Here is an 18,578-nt window from a genome sequence, read left to right as displayed (position 1 = left end):
GGAAAGATATCAATAAATTAGAGAGAGTGCAGAGACGATTTACTAGGATGTTACCTGGGTTTCAGCACTTAAGTTACAGAGAAAGGTTGAACAAGTTAGGTCTCTATTCATTGGAGCGTAGAAGGTTGAGGGGGGATTTGATCGAGGTACTTAAAATGTTGAGAGGGATAGATAGAGTTGACGTGAAAAGGCTGTTTCCATTGAGAGTAGGGGAGATTCAAACGAGAGGACATGATTTGAGAGTTAGGGGGCAAAAGTTTAAGGGAAACACGAGGAGGTATTTCTTTACTCAGAGGGTGATAGCTGTGTGGAATGAGCTTCCTGTAGAAGTAGTAGAGGCCAGTTCAGTTGTGTCATTTAAGGTAAAATTGGATAGGTATATGGACAGGAAAGGAGTGGAGGGTTATGGGCTGAGTGCGGGTAGGTGGGACTAGGTGAGATTAAGAGTTCGGCACGGACTAGGAGGGCCAGAATGGCCTGTTTCCGTGCTGTGATTGTTAGATGGTTATATGGTTATTTACTTACTATTGAGCTGAGTGCGACAGGACACCAGTCATTCAGACATGTTACCTTGGTCCTTTTAGAACAAATACGGAAACAGATTCAACAGCCCAACAACATTAACACAGTCTATCTGGCCTATCAAATGTTCACCAGCTCTTGATGTACTCCATTAATCTCAGTCCTTTTTTTATTTACCTGTTACCTATTCTCTCACACATTTCCCATTTACCCCTGCCCTCAATTTCTCCCATCATCCACCAGACCAAAGAGGAAATTATAGTAGCATTTCAGCCTACTGACCAGCACGTTTTTGTGATTTGGGAGGAATTCTGAGCACCCAGGGGAATTCACCATGTGTAGTCACAGGGTGAATGTGTAAACTCTGCATGGACAGCTATAAAGGTCAGATCGAAGCACAGGTGTCTGGAGCTGTGAAAGAGTCACACTGTTTTCACTTTATTATAATGATAAGTGGAATATTTACAGCACTGATTATGAATGGGCATTGATTATTATTTTTGAATGCCTGCATTGACACTCAAATTTGCCCTCACATCCAATGTTGCTCAGGTAATTCTGCCCAAGGTAGACATCCAAAATGCTATCCACAATAACACCAAGAATATTAGAATTATTTATCTCCTATTGTGCTTTCAAAGATGCTCTTCTGCACACCGCTGTTGTAACCCATGATTATTTGAGTTACTGTTGCCTTTCTGTCAGCTTGAACCAATCTAGCCATTCTCCTTTGACTTCTCTCATTAATGAGGCATTTTCACCGAGTATTGCCATTCAATGGATTTTTTTGTTTTTTATTTGTTTTTTTTACACCATTCTGCAAAATCTAGAGTAGGGGTTTCCAACCTGGGGTCCACAGACCCCCCAGTTAATGGTAGGGGTCCATGGCATAAAAAAAGGTTGGGAACTCCTGTATTATAAATTATTATGTGTGAAAATCCCTGGAGATCAGCAGTTTCTGAGATACTCAAACTACCGACGATCATTCCACATTTCTTCCCCATTCTGATGTTTGGTCTGAATAACAGCTGAACCCCTTGACCACGCTCTGCATGCTTTTATGCATTGAGTTGCTGCCACATGATTGGCTGATTAGATATTTGCATTAACAAGCTGGTGTACCTAATAAAGTGGCCACTAGGTGTATAAAGTGACATTATAACATCGGAAGAAATCATATCAAAAGAAACAGATGGCTTTTATTCTTCTATTTACTGGATATTTACTGGATATTTGGATATTGGTTTAATATCTCACCCAAAAGAAGCTGTTGAATAATGAATATAAATACCATTTAGGCTTCAAGGGAATGGTTCAAACTCACAACACAAGGCCTGCCTTTCCAAATGGTGATAGATTGTCCCATGTACCCTTGGAAAAGGAAATGCATGAAAAATTTATGAAAGAGGACACTTCTCCCTAATAAAACAGAGTCAGAAAGACCCCACACTGTCACAGGTCTATATGGCAACACAAAATAGCTGGAATGTGCAGCAAAAATCCCAGTTTCCCCATTTTTACTGGCACCAGGATGAATTTGCCCTTGACGGGTTTTGCCTCATGTGGAGATAGAGTTTTACCATCCAAGCTGGTCTTCTAGGCCTGGTCAAAATGAAGGTGTTAGCTCTGGTGGCCTGGGAAAGATCTGCAGATCAAGCAGCTTGCCATGCCCTGTTCAGGATGACAACATATCCACAAGAAAGGTGTTCAGAGCTGTCAGAACCACTTCCTGCAGTCCCTGCGTCAACTCCTACAATCACCACAGAGGAGGTCCTGGAACCTGAGATTGTTTCACAGCCACAAGTCTCACCTGCAAGCAGAGTGACCTCCCTTGTCATCCCACAAGAATGAGAAATTGTCCAGAGCGATTAAATCTTTGGGCCTGAATGGGATAATTTAAAACTTACTATGCTGTGGATCTCTGTATTGTCGTTGTATTATTATAATATACCATATGTAGGTACACATATATGTGAGCATATGTATGTATATAGAATAGATGAAAAAGCATTACTTACTTGAGTTTAGAGCTAAGCATGGGGGAGTGTTGTGTATTTTAATATTTCAGTAATATTTGATAATATAGTAAATATATTTTTGATTAAGCATGCCTTAAATAATTCATCAATGGGTTATATGTACAAAGTATGTGGATGGCATACGTTATTATGCACACTTCACATAAAGTAAAAACAAAGCCAAGACACATTGTTCCTTGCTCCATGTTGTTCTTTCAAATACGGTAGTTTTATGTTTTCGAGTTACAAAATAAAACACTGTCACTGAATGCATCCTTTAAGTTTTCATTTTCATTGTAACATTTCTGATTATCAATACATTCAAATTCTTTGTAATGTTTAACTTGAAGTTTGTTTGTTCATTCATTATGTGCCGCATGACATGACATGGCCTGTCATGGTCTTTCCATGTCCATGATTGTTCTTGGTAAATTTTTATTCATATATGGTTTGCCATAGCCGCATTCTGGGCAGGTCTTTACAAGATGGCCATTGTCAATTCCTTTCAGAAACTGTCTAGCATTGTTAGTCACATAACCAGGACTTGTAACCAGCTGCTTAATGATCATACACCACCTGCTCCCATGGCTTCACATTACTGTAATTGGGGGTGGGGGTCAAGCAGGTGCTACACCTTGTCCAAGAGTGACCTGCTTAATCTCACCTAGTCCCACCGACCTGCACTCAGCTCATAACCCTCTATTCCTTTCCTGTCCATATACCTATCCAATTTTTAAAAAAAATATCAATATCGAACCTGCCTCTACCACTTCTACTGGAAGCTCGTTCTACACAGCTGCCACTCTCTGAGTAGCTTCCCCCTTGTGTTACCCCTAAACTTTTGCCCCGTAACTCTCAACTCATGTCCTCTTGTTTGAATCTCCCCTACTCTCAATGGAAAAAGCCCATCTACATCAACTCTATCTATCTCCCTCATAATTTTAAATACCTCTATCAAGTCCCCCCTCAACCTTCTATGCTCAAAAGACCTAACTTGTTCAACTTTTCTCTGTAACTTAGGTGCTGAAACCCAGGTAACATTCTAGTAAATCTTCTCTACACTCTATTTTGATGACATCTTTCCTATAATTCAGTGATCAGAACCGTACACAATACTCCAAATTTGGCCTCACCAATGCCTTGTACAATTTTAACATTACATCCCAACTCCTAAACTCAATGCTCTGATTTATAAAGGCCAGCATACCAAAAGCTTTCTTCACCACCCTATCCACATGAGATTCCATCTTCAGGGAACTATGCACCATTATTCCTAGATTACTCTGTTCTACTGCATTCCTCAATGCCCTACCATTTACAATGTATGTCCTATTTTGATTAGTCCTACCAAAATGTAGCACCTCACACTTACCAGCATTGAACTCCATCTGCCATCTTTCAGCCCACTTTTCTAACTGGACTAAATCCCTCTGCAAGCTTTGAAAACCTACTTCATTATCCACATCGCCACCTATCTTAATATCATCTGCATACTTACTAATCCAATTTGCCATCCCATCATCTAGATCATTAAAGTATATGATAAACAACATTGGACACACTACAGATCCCTGAGGCACACCACTAGTCACCGGCCTCCAACCTGATGAACATTTATCCACCACTACTCTCTGGCATCTCCCATCCAGCCACTGTTGAATCCATTTTACTACCTCAATATTAATACCTAACGGTTGAACCTTCCTAACTAACCTTCCGTGTGGAACCTTGTTAAAGGCCTTACTGAAGTCCATATAGACAACATCCACTGCTTTACCCTCATCAACTTTCCTAGTAACTTCTTCAAAAAATTCAATAAGATTTGTCAAACATGACCTTCCATGCACAAATCCATGTTGACTGTTCCTAATCAGACCCTGTCTATCCGGATAATTATATATACCATCTCTAAAAATACTTTCAATTAACTTACCCACCACTGACATCAAACTTACAGGCCGATAATTGCTAGGTTTATTCTTAGTTAGAAAACTTACTCTAAGTTAGAAAAGTGTTCAATTGGAGTAAGGGGAATTATGAGGCTATCAGGCAGGAAATTGGAAGCTTAAATTGGGAACAGATATTCTCAGGGAAAAGTATGAAAGAAATGTGGGAAATGTACAGGGGATATTTGTGCGAAGTTCTGCATAGGTACGTTCCAATGAGATCTGGGAAGTTATGGTAGGGTACAGGAACCATGGTGCACAAAGGCTGTAATAAATCTAGTCTAGAAGAAAAGCTTACAAAAGGTTCAGAGAGCTAGGTAATTTTAGAGATCTAGAAGATTATAAGGCTAACAGGAAGGAGCTTAAAAAGGAAATTAGGAGAGCCAGAAGGGGCCATGAGAAGGCCTTGGCAAGCAAGATTAAGGAAATCCCCAAGGCATTCTGCAAGTATGTGAAGAGCAAGAGGAAAAGAAGTTAAAGAATAGGACCTATCCAGTGTGACAGTGGTAAAGTGTGTATGGAACCTGAGGAAATAGCAGAGGTAATGAATACTTTACTTCAGTATTCACTATAGAAAAGGATTTTGGTGATTGTAGTGATGACTTGCAGCAGACTGAAAAGCTTGAGCATGTAGATATTAAGAAAGAGGATGTGCTGGAGCTTTTGGAAAGCATCAAGTTGGATAAGTCACCAGAACTGGATGAGATGTATTCCAGGCTACTATGGAAGGCAAGGGAGGAGATTGCTGAGCCTCCGGCAATGATCTTTGCATCATCAACAGGGACTGGTGAGGTTTCGGAGAATTGTAGGGCTACGGATGTTGTTCCTTTATTCAAGAAAGGGAGTAGAGATAGCCCAGGAAATTATAGACCAGTGAGTGTTACTTTTGTGGTTGGTAAGTTGATGGAGAAGATCCTGAGAGGCAGGATTTATGAACATTTGGAGAGGTATAATATGATTAAGAATAGTCAGCATAGCTTTGTCAAGGGCAGGTCCTGCCTTACGAGCCTGATTGAATTTTTTGAGGATGTGACTAAACACACTGATGAAGGAAGAGCAGTAGATGTAGTGTATATGGATTTCAGCAAGGCATTTGATAAGGTGCTCCATGCAAGGCTTATTGAGAAAGTAAGGAGGCATGGGATCCAAGGGGGACATTGCTTTGTGGATTCAGAACTGGCTGCCCACAGAAGGCAAAGAGTGGTTGTAGATGGGTCATATTCTGCATGGAGGTCGGTGACCAGTGGTGTACCTCAGGGATCTGTTCTGGGACCCTTACTCTTCATGATTTTTATAAATGACCTGAATGAGGAAGTGGAGGGATGGGTTAGTAAGTTTGCTGATGACACAAAGGATGGAGGTGTTGTGGATAGTGTGGAGGGCTGTCAGAGGTTACAGTGGGGCATTATTAGAATGCAAAACTGGGCTGAGAAGTGGCAGATGGAGTTCAACCCAGATAAGAATGAAGTGGTCCATTTTGGTAGGTCAAATATGATGGCAGAATATAGTATTAATGGTAAGACTCTTGGCAGTGTGGAGGATCAGAGGGATCTTAGGGTTCGAGTCCATAGGACGCTCAAAGCAGCTGCGCAGGTTTACTCTGTGGTTAAGAAGGCATACGGTGTATTGGCCTTCATCAATCGTGAAATTGAGTTTAGGAGCCAAGAGGTAATGTTGCAGCTATATAGGACCCTGGTCAGACCCCACTTGGAGTACTGTGCTCAGTTCTGGTTGCCTCACTACAAGAAGGATGTCGAAGCCATAGAAAGGGTGCAGAGGAGATTTACAAGGAGGTTGTCTGGATTGGGGAGTATGCCTTATGAAAACAGGTTGAGTGAACTCAGCCTTTTCTCCTTGGAGCAACGGAGGCTGAGAGGTGACCTGATAGAGGTGTATAAGATGATGATAAGCATTGATCATGTGGATAGTCAGAGGTTTTTTCCCCAGGGCTGAAATGGTTGCCACAAGAGGACACAGGTTTAAGGTACTGGGGAGTAGGTACAGAGGAGATGTCAGGGGTAAGTTCTTTTACACAGAGAGTGGTGAGTGCGTGGAATGGGCTGCCAGCAACGGTGGTGGAGGCAGATACGATAGGATCTTTTAAGAGACTTTTGGATAGGTACATGGAGCTTAGAAAAATAGAGGGCTATGGGTAAGCCTAGTAATTGTTAAGGTAGGGACATGTTCTGCACAGCCTTGTGGGCCGAAGGGCCTGTATTGCGCTGTAGGTTTTCTATGAAAAAATGCATTTGATGGGTTTCAATGAGGTCATCCCTCATTCTTCTGAATTCCAGTGAGTAGAGGCCCGGAGCCATCAAGTACTCTTCATATGACAAGCCTTTCAATCCTGGAATCATTTTTCTGAACCTTCTTTGAACTCTCTGCAATAGTCTACCCTTTTATTTCTTCTACCAAAGTGCACGATCATACATTTTCTAACACTGCATTCCTTCTTCCAATTCTTTGACCATTAAATTGAGTGACATATGCAAATTTCCAGTCCTCCAATTGTGGATGTATTTCTAAATAAATGATCAAGATATAGTTACAATTCTGATCAATCTTTTAATAGTTAAAACACTCAGGCTCATGGGACAATATGAAAATTCAGATATCTCATGTACTTCAAGCAAGATAAATTTAGTCTGAGCAGTTACTGCCTTGTGAGTGCCCACCAAAAGCTAAGCAAAACAATGGATGTAGTTAGTGCAGTAAAACAGTATTTTGCAGCAAGTGATAACTTTTCAAAAGTTCAAGTCTTGAGACATTTCAGGCAGGAGGCTGTATCATTCAAATAGAGAAATTCCACAGCTCCAGGTATGTAAACTCCAAATGAGTAGTAGAGCTAATAGGACTTGATGTTGTGCCAGTGGGACTAGGTGAGTGTAGGCGTCGGCACTGACTAGAAGGGCCGAGATGGCCTGTTTCCGGGCTGTAATTGTTATATGGTTATATCAGGTTTATTATCACCAGCTTGTGACGTGAACTTTGTTAACTTAGCAGCAGCAGTTCAATGCAATACATAAACTGGCAGAGAGAGAAAAATAATGAATAAAAAACATAATGAACAAGTAAACCAATTACATATATTGAATAGATTTTTTTTAAATGTGCAAAAACAGAAATACTGTATACTAAAAGAAAAGTGAGGTTATGTCCAAAGCTTCAATGTCCATTTAGGAATCAGATGGCAGAGGGGAAGAAGCTGTTCCTGAATCGCTTAGTGTGTGCCTTCAGGCTTCTGAATCTCCTATCTGATGGTAACAGTGAGAAAAAGACATTCCTTGGGTGTTGGAGGTCACTGCAATTAAATAAAACTGGAGCAATATTATCAGTATTGATTATAACAATGAGTCACTTGTAAGTATTCACTGAGTCAAACAAATTCGAGTTAAATTCATGCTCAGAGAACTGTGCAGGAGAGAGAGGTTTCAATTCAGGCAACACTGGCACCAGTACTGCAGAAAGAGGGAGCGGTTCCTTTGGGATGGACTCCACTTGAACTATGTGGAAATTGATAAGAGTGTAGATGAACCTTTAAATAGATCTAATAAAAAGGATAATTTGAGAGTGCAGTGTAATGAGATAAAGTGGTTAATAAGTAGCAGAGAATATATGAAACAGACATAACATATAAAAGTAAGAGTGCAGCAGTAAAAGGGACCAAGCAAGGAAAATTAAAGGCTCTATTTAAATGCTCAAAGAATTGATGGCACAAATACATAACTGGCCATGATCTAACATTCTTTACAAAAAGATTTTTGCAACTGGAAGTTTGAGTGGTTTACTCATTCTCCCCTTCACTGTACGAGTTTCCTGCCAGCAACCCCTTCCCCACCTGCCCTCCTCACCTAGATCCACCTATTACTGCCAACTCCTGCTCCAACCATACCTCTCCACTCTATACTCCCTATAGTCCCTCCACTTTTTCCAATTAGTGTGAATGTGAAATCTCAGCTGTCCATATAGTGATTGATAAGTTCATGGCCTAAAGTAGGAGTCAATTTTAGAAAACCTAGCATGTTTATTTTTTAAACATAGTCCCCTCCTACATTTACACACTTAGTCCAGCGGTCATGGAGCATACGGATCTTGGACCTCCAGGAAGTGTCCACAGCAGGGGTGATTGATAAGTTTGTGGTCCAAGGTAGAAGGAGATGAGTTATTCACTTCCAACTTTCTGCATAATCACTCAGAGTTGAACTGCATGTGCATGTAACGAGAGCTGTATAACTCATCTCCTTCTACCGTAGGCCACAAACTTATCAATCACCCCTCGTATATTGCCTGGATCCACTAATTTCCTCTAGCAGCTCTTCTTATGTTTTTTAACTTAAGTCATCACCATTTCATGTGTATAAAGTCATTTGAGGAAATTAGATCAAAAGGGCATTGGCAGATTTTGTAAGTACCATTTATCTCAATGTTAATATCCCCAATGAAGAATAAAATTTCATAGGAAGGGTAATTCATTCATGACTAACTTTAAAAATTAAAGAAACTTTAGATTTAAGTAAAGTCTCCAAACACGGTGAAGAATAATGATAAACCAAAGGAACAGCGTTCCTACAAGCAAGGACAAAGCAAAAATTGATGCTAGCCTCCAAGGCAGAAGGATTAATAATCCAAGGAAATGGTAGAGACATTAATCAAATATTTGCTGTTAGTGTAAAATAAATTAAATTGGAATTAAAAAGGAAGCAGATCGCCAGTAGAAAATATTAGAGAAACTAATAGAACCAAAATCTGACAAATACCCTGGACCCTGGTCCTTATCTTAGAAGTGGCTGCATAGTTGAAAGTCATCATTTAATGGGAATAAACACTGGAAATATCCCAGCAGGTGAAACCATACAGTCTTGTTTTTCAACAAATACACTTGTCTCAGACAAAGTACACTAAATAGATAAAAAGGTATAAAAGCTTACCATACAAGGGAAGGTAATTGGAGTCTAAATGAAAGAAGCTATTTTGTTGACTCATAAGCGTTGAGGTGGTTTAAAGAGGTTGTAATATGAGGATGCCTTCCCTTGCTGGGAAAATCAAAAGGCAAGGAGACCATCCCTATATTAAGGAATGCACATTTAAGATAGATGTGGAGGAACTTCTTCCAGTAGTTGTGAACCATTGTGATTCTCTATCTAAAAGAAAGCACTGGGCATTGAGATATTAATTATAATAAAGCACAAGATAGATCTGTGGATTGCCCCATATTCTCTGTAAGTTAAACATAAAAGAAACCGCAAGCTCAGAATCAAACTCCAGGCAAAGATATTCAAAACTCACAATAAGTCTGAAGTGTCTCCGATATTTGAACCTCTTCTTAAACAATAAAATTTAGTTTTGCTAAAACAACATTTATTGTCATCAGAATTATAAAAGACATTAACAACCAGTTATTTTGCAGAATTACAACACATGGAGCGAAACTTTAATACAAAATTGAAGTTAATAATTTTGCAGATTTCATCTGAAATCAAATAAACTTTAAATCTGATTAGAATACTAATGTCTTTGAAGTAATAATAATTGCTTTATATATTTTCCCACCAGCCCATCATTTTGTATGTGAGTGGACAATAAACTGAGCTGAGTTGGTCAATCATCACTTTGGATCCTATCTGGAATCGAGTTCCATGACTCTTTTTATTCCAGATATGCACACCATAAGAATTCTTCAGTAACTCTTCAGCCTCTGAGTGACTTACAACTTCAAAATACTTTTTCCAGTCCTGCCAACGGATTGGATAAAAAGCCTCAGGATTTAGCATTTTAACTCCTTTGCACTGCTGTATCTTGGTTACACTGTTCTTTTGGCACCACTTTTTAAGAATTCTAGTTACTAGCTGAGGTCCCTGGTGACCCCAGATCCAGCCATTATAGTGTTCAACAAAATCATTCAGACAATGTCCGATATAGTCATGGTGTTGATTGAAAGCCATAAAAGCTGTATTTACTAAATATTTTTGTTCTCTCCCAATGCAATTGGTAAGATTTAGCAGATTTTTAAGAACAATAATATCAGTGTCCAAGTAAATTCCACCATATTTCCAAATTACGGCAAGCCTTGCTGCATCAGAAATGGTTGTTATAAGATAGGGTTGCCACCATGTATTCAGTTGCAAATACCAGGAAGACAATGGAGTATCTGCAAAAATCTCTTTCAAATCTATTGGCTTGATCTCAACATTTGGAAAGCAGTTCAATAGAGACATCTTTGGGGTTTGCATACCAGCTGTAGCAGTAAGTCCCTTCATATAAAAGACAACTTTGGCTGTGGGGTGAGACCTTGCAGCAGATTCCACAGAACACATGGTCAAAAATGTTGGGTTGGTTCGTTTGGAGGTTTCCAGAAAGAAAATAGTCGTATTACTTTTAGTGAGAGATGAAGCATTCCTACCAAAATTAATGCCAACGGGTGGACATTTGATGTGGTTGGATATCTTGTACTTCACAGCCTGAAATTGCAAATCATCTTTGTTGCTGTAGTAAAACATTAATGTAATCAAAGCAAACAACTTCAATGAAAACAAAAGGCACATTGACAACTTTAAGCACAAGTGATTTTTTGTAGTATCCCTTAATGCTAAGCATACATTCATGAAATGACATTGCTGCTTCTGATTGCCTTCAGTGAACATTCTTGAGGAATATTTGCTGACGTCTTTAACTTTTGCAAAGAGAACACACCAATTTGTAGTTTAGATCTTTCTGTAGACAAAAAGACAAAAATCAATTATTTGAACAATACTAGTGTGTATCTTCTCCTTATTGCTCCACCCACAGGCATAATATTTTCTTTCTTTGTGCCAAATCCAATATCATCTACAATCCCTGAACATAACAATCCTCTTTGTCTCAACTAATGGTACAGGATTAAATTGGAACTTAATTAACCCAAAGCTTGATTGAGAAGGCAGTTCTCATGGGTTCTCAAGAGAAAGAAACGGTCTTTGGAGATTGTGATGCAAGCCTTTCTCCCTCTGCTACATCTGTGGAGAACTGGAACTGGTCACTGCGATCATACAGCAGCGACATCTGAATCACTTACATCTAATGTTGAGACATAGAGTTACTTTCCAGTTTAAAATACACTGAAAATTTATGACAATAAAACTCTGTACAATTTTTTGTAGTATCTCTAGTTACACTGAGTGCTATTGCAGGGAAGCAGCATCCATCAGGGGCCCCAAACACCCAGGGTCATGCTCTCTTCTCACTGTTGCCATCAGGAAGATGGTACAGGTGCCTCAGGACTCAACACTACCAAGTTCAGGAACAGTTATCACACCTCCACCATCAGGCTCTTGAACCAGTGGGGATAACTTCATTCAATTTCACTTGCCCCACTTTCAAGGAATCTTCATCTCATGTTCTCGATATTTGTTGTTTACTTATTATTCTTATTTTCTCTTTTGTATTTGCAGTTTATTGTCCTTTGCACTTTGGTTGTTTGTCTGCCCTGTTGGGTGTGGTCTTTCAGTCATTCTATTATGGTTCATGGATTTACTGAGAATACCTGCAAGAAAGCAAGTCTCAGATGTGTACAAGGCTGAAAACTGAAATTAGGAAGATGGGTCTTGCATTTCACTAGGGGTTCTCAAGGACTGAACATATTCTCTGTTTAATAGAAACATAGAAAACCTACAGCATAATACAGGTCCTTCGGCCCACAAAGCTGTGCTGAACATGTCCTTACCTTAGCAATTACCTAGGGTTACCCATAGCCCTCTATTTTTCTAAGCTCCATGTACTGTTCAGGAGTCTCTTAAAAGACCCTGTTGTATCCGCCTCCACCACCATTGCTGGCAGCCCATTCCATGCACTCACCACTCTCTGTAAAAAAAAAAAAACTTACCCCTCCCAGAGCTAGAAATCCAAGGGTTTGAAAGGAAAGAGCCAGGGAACACATGCTAAACACATCTTCAGGGGAGTTTAATTAAAAATTACAAATATATAACCGCCACCAATAAAAGTGCCTTCGAACTATTAAATACAAGAGAATCTGCAGCTGCTGGATATCCAGAGCACCATACGCAATGTGCTAGAGGAACTCAGCAAGCCAGACAGCATCTATACAGGGGAATAAACAGTCAGCATTTTGGGCTGAGACCCTTCATCAAGGCCAGAAAGTAAAGAGAAGAAGTGGGAGGAGGGATAAGAGTACATGCTGGCATGTGATAAGTGAAAGGAGATGAAGGGAAAGATGGGAAGCTGGGAGATGAAAGGTAGAAGAGGTGAAGGATTGAAGGAGGATAGAAGAGAACAGTAGGCCACGGAAGAAAAGGGAGGAGGGGCACCAGGGGAAGGTTATAGGCAGATATGAGAAGGGGTGACAGAGAAACCAGAATAGGTAATGGGAAAAGAGAATGGGGGGGGGGGGAAGATGAATTATTGAGAGTTAGAGAAATCAATGTTCACATCATCAGGTTGGAGGCTACCCAGATGGAATGTGAAATGTTGCTAACCTGAGTGTGGCCTCATTTGGCAGTAGAGAGGCCATGTACTGACATACAGGAATGGGAAGTTGAATTGAAATGGGTGGCAGATGAAGCGAATTTTTTTCGCCATATTGGTCCCCAGTCAATGTCGGGTCTCACCAGTGTGAAGAGAATACAGCGGGAGCACTGGATACAGTAGATAACTCAACATACTCGCAGTTGAAACTCCACCTCACCTGGAAGGATTGTTTGGGGCCATAAATGGTGGTGAGGAAGGAGGTGTAGAGGAAGATATAGTACTGGTCCTGCTTCCAAGGAGTGAGATCAGTGGGGAGGGATGAGAGGACAAGGGAGTCACATGGAGAGTGATCCCAATGGAAAGCAGAATTGTCAATAAAAAGAACTCTACAGTATCTAATACCCTATGGGAAAGAAAATTTCCAATTTTTTGAGAAAATAGAGAAAATGATATTATTTTCCCAAACAACAACCTGATTAACTCTCCCTGCCCTGTGACATTATTTTGGCTCTCAGTTGTAAAGTGTATTGCCTCTGAAATAACATATCAGTTTGGATGGAAGTTTGGCTGGGCAACAGAAATCTGAGAGAATGCATAAATAATATTTTTGGCAAGATGTAACAACAGGTGTAAAATTCAGATCAGTGCCAGGCCTCAGTTTCTTACTATTTATCTGAATAGCATAAATCAAGGGGCTAAATCTGGTGTTTAAAATGTTAAGAGTGAAAGGTGATTTAATTGATACATACAAGATACTAAGGAATCTTGGCAGGATAAATGCAGAGAATTTGTTTCCTCCCAAGAATATAGGACTTTGGGTCCCCATTTAAAAATATGGGGTCTCCCATTACAGACAATTGAGGAAATGTTTTTTTTCCCCTCACAGAACAGAGTGTGCCTTCATGGATTCTTGATAAGCAAGCAAATTAATCCCAAGATGGCTGGAATGTAGAGCGAGTTTACAGTCAGATCAACCATGATCTCATTACATGATGCAGCCAAACCAAAGACATGAATGGCCTATTTCAGCTCCCAATCCATACATTTGTAAAAATTGCTGCAAAGAATGGTCCAATTGATTGTGTGTAATGTATCGCTGACTAAACGGAGATTACTTCACTACTATGCCAATAAATATCAATAATATGCTAATACAGTAAAAGAGAAATAAACTGAATCCTTGGAAAACATTTGCTTAGAAATTGAAACCTTTTATCTTCTTAAATTTTAATTTAGACTATGTTATAACTTAATTTTATGGTAACATTTTAAATATCCAGATTGTAATTTGCATGGATCTTTGCTAACCTGGTGGGGAGGGGAGTGCATAGGGAGATTACAATACTCACCAGTTAATTAACTTGCTCAAAATGTCAAAAGATCTTCTCTTTCTCAGATATTCAGACTCATGACTTGGTGTCACAGGTCTTCACAATATTAACACACTTCATTCCCAAGCTTTGCCTAATCATTACTGCTAAATTCTGATCTCTATTAAAATGTGCCCTGACAATGGCATAGATCAAACATTTCTTCCACAATTTCCCATCACCCCTGTAATTAACTTGCTGATAATAAAGCAGAGTTGAAAGGCAAGCTGCAAGATATCTATAGAGGGGCCTGGAAAAGTAAAGTGAGTGGATGAGGGGCAGATATGGGGCAATTATGAGGTTAGCCCAATTTATCTCCTCTAACTCCAATTGTTTAGATGGTGAAAAATTAGGAAAAGCTGGTATACAGAGGATCATGAAACAAAATTTGTAGGTGTAGCTAGTAGTATATAAAATGATGAAGGGTCTCAGCCCAAAACATCAACTGTTTACTAATTTCCATAGATGCTGCTTGACCTGTTGAGCTCTTCCAGCATTTTGTGTGCGTTGCTGTGGACTTTCAGCATCTGCAGAATCTCTTGCATTAAAAAATAAGGTGAAAGCATACATGCAAACACGAGGAAATCTGCAGATGCTGGAAATTCAAGCAACACACACAAAGTGCTGGTGCTTGGTCTCGGCCTGAAACGTCAACAGTGCTTCTTCCTATAGATGCTGCCTGGCCTGCTGTGTTCCACCAGCACTTTCTGTGTGTTGAAAGAATACATGGATCTTTTAAGAGTTAAAAGTGGATAAATGATAGGACAGAGCTTTGATAAGACCATATTTAAATGGTTTCAACTTTTATGTCTCAAGATGATTGAGGCTGGGGGGTGGGGAGAGGTTTGGAGTAATTTGTCCAAAGTACAAAAATTCTCCCAATATGTGGGGAATATGATTTGTGGACACATGGAGAATAAGATTAGGACAATCCTTGCTAGAACTTAAAAGCCGGTGAATTGTTAGCAGTCTGACAAAAACAAATAAAATTTCTGTGAGTGAATGACATGTGGATTACGTTCTTTGACTGGAAAGTACCAGATTATGAAAATGAAAATGCAAAATCTGGAATGCAAGTTATGTTTTTATCCGGAAGCTGCAACTCGATTGAATTCCACAAACAATAAATCTTCAGCACTTTATTGTTCAGAGATAAGATCCATTGAGCTATGAACAATGAAGATAAGCAAGAAGGGGAAAAAGGAGTATACATTTATGGTGTAGCATGGTGGAGTAGGCTGGTGAGGCCAGGTTCCATATCTTACCATTGTCCAACTCTTCCTCCTACTGATCACTATGCTCTTGATCATCATTCAATTGGATATTCCCTTCTTCCTCCATCACCTTCATTAGGTATAATTTTGAACCAACATCTCAAATTGCAATATTTTTCATGTACAGCTCACTTATTTATTAATAAAGTTTTTGCTAATGTTGCAAAGCAGCAGCGAAATACATATCACCCACGGGATACATGCTGTCATGTTGTCTTGGTGATTAATGTCTTCTCCAAAGTCATTGTTACCCTGGGGCATGGATTACTCTGCTGATTCTGATGTTAGTGATGTTTATGTTGGTATGATTTAGAGTGTGATCTTCTTACTAACGTCCTGTTGGAGCGCAGAGAAACCTACATTCCCTCTGGCGTCGTCAGGATTGCCTAGTGCCCTAGTACAACGTTGATAGCTAATGTTGATGTTTGTTTTCAATCACCCGAAGTCTGCCTCTGTTTTTCCCAATACGCTCTCATTTTATTGATGTTATGATTCAGCTTGATTTCCCTCTTTGATTTATATTAGCAATTATTTTCACCTGAAAGATTTGCCGGCATTTTCCATTCTTCTTTCGTTTCATTTGATGTGCGCTCGACGACAGTATTGAAATTCTGCTTCACCGAAATCACGGCATAACTTGGCTCAGATTTCTACACTGCATCTCAGGTGAACCTTCCCAGCGCTGCCATAGATATTCAGTGCAGCCTCAGTTTAACATGAGCAGTCTGGGGCTAAAAATCTAGTTCCACCTCAGCCGAGGGGAGGGAAAATAAATTGCTTGGGAATAGTTTAGAGACAGGGGTAACTTCGGACCTCCCCATCTTAAATTGAACCAATTCTGGATTCTAGACGAGCGACATGTCAAATCAAAAGTGCTGGAGCATTCGACGGGATGAGAAGGTGACACTGGTGTGTGGTAGAGAGGGATAGCATGGGTGAGGGTATAGCATGGGTGGGGGTAAAGGCAGGCAAGTTGTAATTGTGATGTCTTTTTAAAAAATGCGTCTTTTGAAAGAGTATTATTACATCGAGTATCCTTGATGGGTTTTTTTTTGTTTAATAGGTTTCACGTGGCCACGCAGAGATTAAGGAACTGTTCCATAGAAATTCAAGAATTCCTTGCTAGTTAAAATTGCAATATGGCAGTGAGAATTGTAGAATAACCTATTGAAACTTCAGAAATCCTCGTCTCTGGATTCATAATTCAATGTAATGCATGGAAGTCATTGTTCTAATTCTATTTTAAAAAACTACCTCACCTCGATCAGTGGCTCCAGTCCTGGCGACGCTCGCTAACATCTGCGGGTCAGTAGCTGAGCTGACCAAAACAAATTACACCGCGTGTTAAGGCGAGTGGCAGAACCGATGGGGATGTGGAAAGGAAGCCGCAGGGAAAAATTACTGAAGGAACCGATTTGCTCCATGCGCCAGCATAGTCTCGATGGGCGAAATGGCCTCACTTTCTGTCGCAAGCAACCAAATGCTCGACTCAGTAATGGCTCGGTCCTCTTTTCGGGATTTTTTTTTTTGTCCGTATACAGGTCGAATTCAGGGCACTAGGGCGACAGAGGTGGTGAAGTTGTAGTGAGTGAATAGGGAGGAGGGGTGAGCCATACGAGAGGCTCTTCCTTTCCCGGTTTCTGCGCACAACACCCGACACTCCCGGGGAGAAGAGGAGAGGGAACGAAAGGGACAGTCAAAGGCTCGGTACTCACCGTCCCATCGTTCAGGCCAGCGGAGCGCACGCCGGCAGCTCCAGGTGTTCATTTTATGAACTGTCCTTTGCGAAGATACTCCGTGTGTACCGACAGCGCCCGTGGCGCTCGCACAGTTTGTAGAAACAAAGAAAACGGCCGCTCACGCCATCCTTACCACACTGGACTGAATTCAACACATTGAGAGACCCGGGACCAACATAGTTGGCGGTAGAAGAGAGAGAAAGATTTAACTATCACCTTCTCTCGAAAACCATGTTTCACCTGTCTCCTTTTGGCTCTGATCTTTCGTGGAAAGAATCCCAATTCAATTTTCACTAACGGTCGCTGGCCGAGGTGGAAGATTCCGGAACCTACGATTTCACTGCTTGGTTGTCCTTCTAACACTAGGTTTATTTCTAAACAGCCTTGCTACTGGACCCGCTTAGCGCTGAGACCAGTTGTTTTAAAGTCGATCCAGATATTGCGCACAATCCACCATCTGCAGTCACATATAGTGATTGTCAAAATAGGAACCACATTGTCCTGATCAAATGTTAAACATGGCGTGGATTCAGAGTGAAAGTCAACTACAGTGGGTTAATAAACTGGAGAACATTTTGTTCGGTCGTTGAAATGCCAAAATCTTAAATGCCTTCCCCCACTCCTCCCAGAAGCGCTCCCAACGCGCTACTAATTTTTAACAGGTACTATTACGCACAATGCATCCCATCCTGTATAACCGCGAGTTGCTTAAACACTCCAAACAAGCTGGCAGAACATTAGACTTAAGGAACAGTTAGCGTACATTGAAACGCACCTGCGTTCATTTAAGACTAAACAATTCATTATTAAGCTCCTTTACTAAACGCCCCTTTCCGCCCCTTACTAAACAGCGGGAATGTAAAGTCAGGATTCAGTACATACTGTCTGGACGTAAACGATATGCGCCTTCCCCGTCTCAAAATCAATAGGTCGGATAGTAAAGTCAACGAAGTGAAAAGTGGATCTCTCTGTCAACTGTGTGATCTGCTAAGTGTTTCAGACATTCTCCGGTTTTATTTCAACATCAACGGTTTGATGTTGAGAAGGGTGAAAGTTCAGGCTGGAGATGACGTGGAAGTTTAGGTGTACATTGAGGTGAATTTGATTTGATAGGAGGGAGGGACGCTTCAATCAATCATCCCATCCTTAGAAGTAAGGACCAGGAGTACATTCAATTTACTATGGAGATGATGAAGACACAACAGAGAAAATGACGAAGTGCTGTTCATATAAAGATTCTCTTTCCACA

The 18,578-nt window shown here is 40.4% G+C and overlaps 1 protein-coding gene across 5 annotated transcripts; it reads right to left on the bottom strand.

Moving 5' to 3' along the window:
* Positions 1-9,822: 9,822 nt before the first annotated feature.
* Positions 9,823-18,323, bottom strand: LOC140734707 (lactosylceramide 4-alpha-galactosyltransferase-like). 5 transcript variants are annotated; one of them, XM_073059043.1, is made up of 3 exons: positions 18,208-18,323; positions 17,306-17,471; positions 9,823-11,197 (listed from the first exon to the last, which is right to left on the bottom strand). In XM_073059043.1, exon 3 carries the CDS (start codon positions 11,125-11,127, stop codon positions 10,021-10,023), a length of 1,107 nt encoding a protein of 368 aa, XP_072915144.1. In that variant the 5' UTR covers positions 11,128-11,197; positions 17,306-17,471; positions 18,208-18,323; the 3' UTR covers positions 9,823-10,020. The 5 variants fall into 5 exon arrangements, 4 of the variants coding, with proteins under 4 accessions (XP_072915144.1, XP_072915145.1, XP_072915146.1 ...); XM_073059044.1 differs by lacking the exon at positions 17,306-17,471; XM_073059045.1 differs by lacking the exon at positions 17,306-17,471 and having other exon boundaries at positions 18,212-18,322.
* Positions 18,324-18,578: the final 255 nt, after the last annotated feature.

This window comes from Hemitrygon akajei, chromosome 10 (assembly GCF_048418815.1).
Source record: "Hemitrygon akajei chromosome 10, sHemAka1.3, whole genome shotgun sequence".
NCBI lineage: Eukaryota > Metazoa > Chordata > Chondrichthyes > Myliobatiformes > Dasyatidae > Hemitrygon > Hemitrygon akajei.
Note: the sequence above shows the minus strand (reverse complement) of the source record. Positions and strands in the feature narration are given on the sequence as shown.